Source organism: Dipodomys merriami, unplaced genomic scaffold (genome assembly GCF_024711535.1).
Source record: "Dipodomys merriami isolate MVZ:Mamm:240054 unplaced genomic scaffold, mDipMer1.0.p SCAF_204, whole genome shotgun sequence".
Lineage (NCBI taxonomy): Eukaryota > Metazoa > Chordata > Mammalia > Rodentia > Heteromyidae > Dipodomys > Dipodomys merriami.
Window position 1 is genome coordinate 2,129,023 of NW_027203427.1, and position 1,511 is coordinate 2,130,533.

A 1,511-nucleotide genomic window follows, 5' to 3' on the forward strand; every position below is an offset into this window, starting at 1 on the left:
TAAGAAAGAAATGCCAAATTTGTGTTGTGCAAAATTTGTTTGTAAATTTCTGGAACTAACACTCCAGTGAACAAGTCTTGGCTCAGTTAAAGAAATAAAGAAGAAGAGAAGCTTTGATCTTCCAAGCTACCATTGTTGTGCTCACATCACAAGAAAGCAACTTGGTGATTCTCTTCTGTGTTTAAAACTTATTCTGTTGCTTGACCTAGTTCCCTTGAGACTCAGAATGTGCAGAGTTGCTGAGATGAGGCAGCTGGACAGCTGTGTATAACTCTGCTGCTGATTTGCATGCACCAACAGCACAGCCCAGTATGCTCAGGACTTCTTCATAGGCTGCTCACATTAGGCAGTAGTCAGTCCAAGTCAGCACACAGCATGGACATGAGGACCCCTGCTCAGCTCCTGGGGATCCTGCTGCTGTGGCTCCCAGGTAAAGAAGGACAATGCTAGGGATTAACACAGCTCAGTGTGATCCAGGATGCTTACTCTTCAGGGATGCCTTCTTATAACTTGATAACTAGTGTGGATATTTGTTTTCATGTTTCTGCTTCCAGGTGCCAAGTGTGATATCCAGGTGACCCAGTCTCCATCTTCACTGCCTGTGTCTCAAGGAGACACTGCCACCATCACTTGTAGGGCCAGTGAGGACATTGGGTATTATTTAGCCTGGTACCAGCAGCAACCAGGGAAAGCTCCTAAACCCTTGATCTACAGTGCAGATATTTTGGAGTCCGGAGTTCCATCAAGGTTCAGTGGGAGTCAATCTGGGACAGAGTTCACTCTCACCATCAGTGGGCTGGAGCCCGAAGATGTTGCCACTTATTACTGTCAACAGTATACCAATTTCCCTCCCACAGTGATACAAGCCATAACAAAAACCTCCCAGGGAAGCTGAAGTGTGAGTCTGGGCTGCCCCAGCTGCTCCTCCTGCTGCCTCCACCTGCTCAGAATGTTGTCAGAAAAAGCCAGTTAATACTTCGAGAGTCTGAATTATGGCATCAGTTGATACTTATGCAATAATAAAATAAATAATGGTATTTTAAGCAGGAATTGTCTTTAATACAAAGAATGGATTCATTGCTTCAGATTGTATTCCCTTATTTTCTGATAGCCTATTTTTTTTTATTAATGTACATATCTGTAACCATTAATGGGATTCTGGGTTTCTCAGTATATGTGTATTATGTGCATTGATCATAGTCTTTCATCATTCTTCTGTGTTCATCCTCCTGTGCTCTGATCCTGTGCCCTTGTCAGCCCCATAGAATCACTATTGCGTTTTATTTTTTTAAATTTTGCTTGCGTGAGAAGCAGTATAGACAATGCTCTTTGTCTTTACTATTTGTGTTAACAAGGTGTTCTCTACTTCTATCCATCATGCTGCAGACTATATGTTTCTTTATGCATGTTGTATGTATATATATATGTATAAATACATATATATGCATTTCATACATATATATATACATATATATGTATATACATACATATATATGTATTTCATGGGGCTT

General features: G+C 41.0%; 1 gene segment (V, D, J or C); it reads left to right on the forward strand.

Moving 5' to 3' along the window:
• The first annotated feature begins 357 nt into the window (after positions 1–357).
• LOC138833348 (immunoglobulin kappa variable 1-9-like) lies at positions 358–964 on the forward strand. The segment is given in 2 exon segments: positions 358–430; positions 555–964. Coding segments are annotated over 2 exon segments (396 nt in total).
• The last annotated feature ends 547 nt before the right edge of the window (positions 965–1,511 follow it).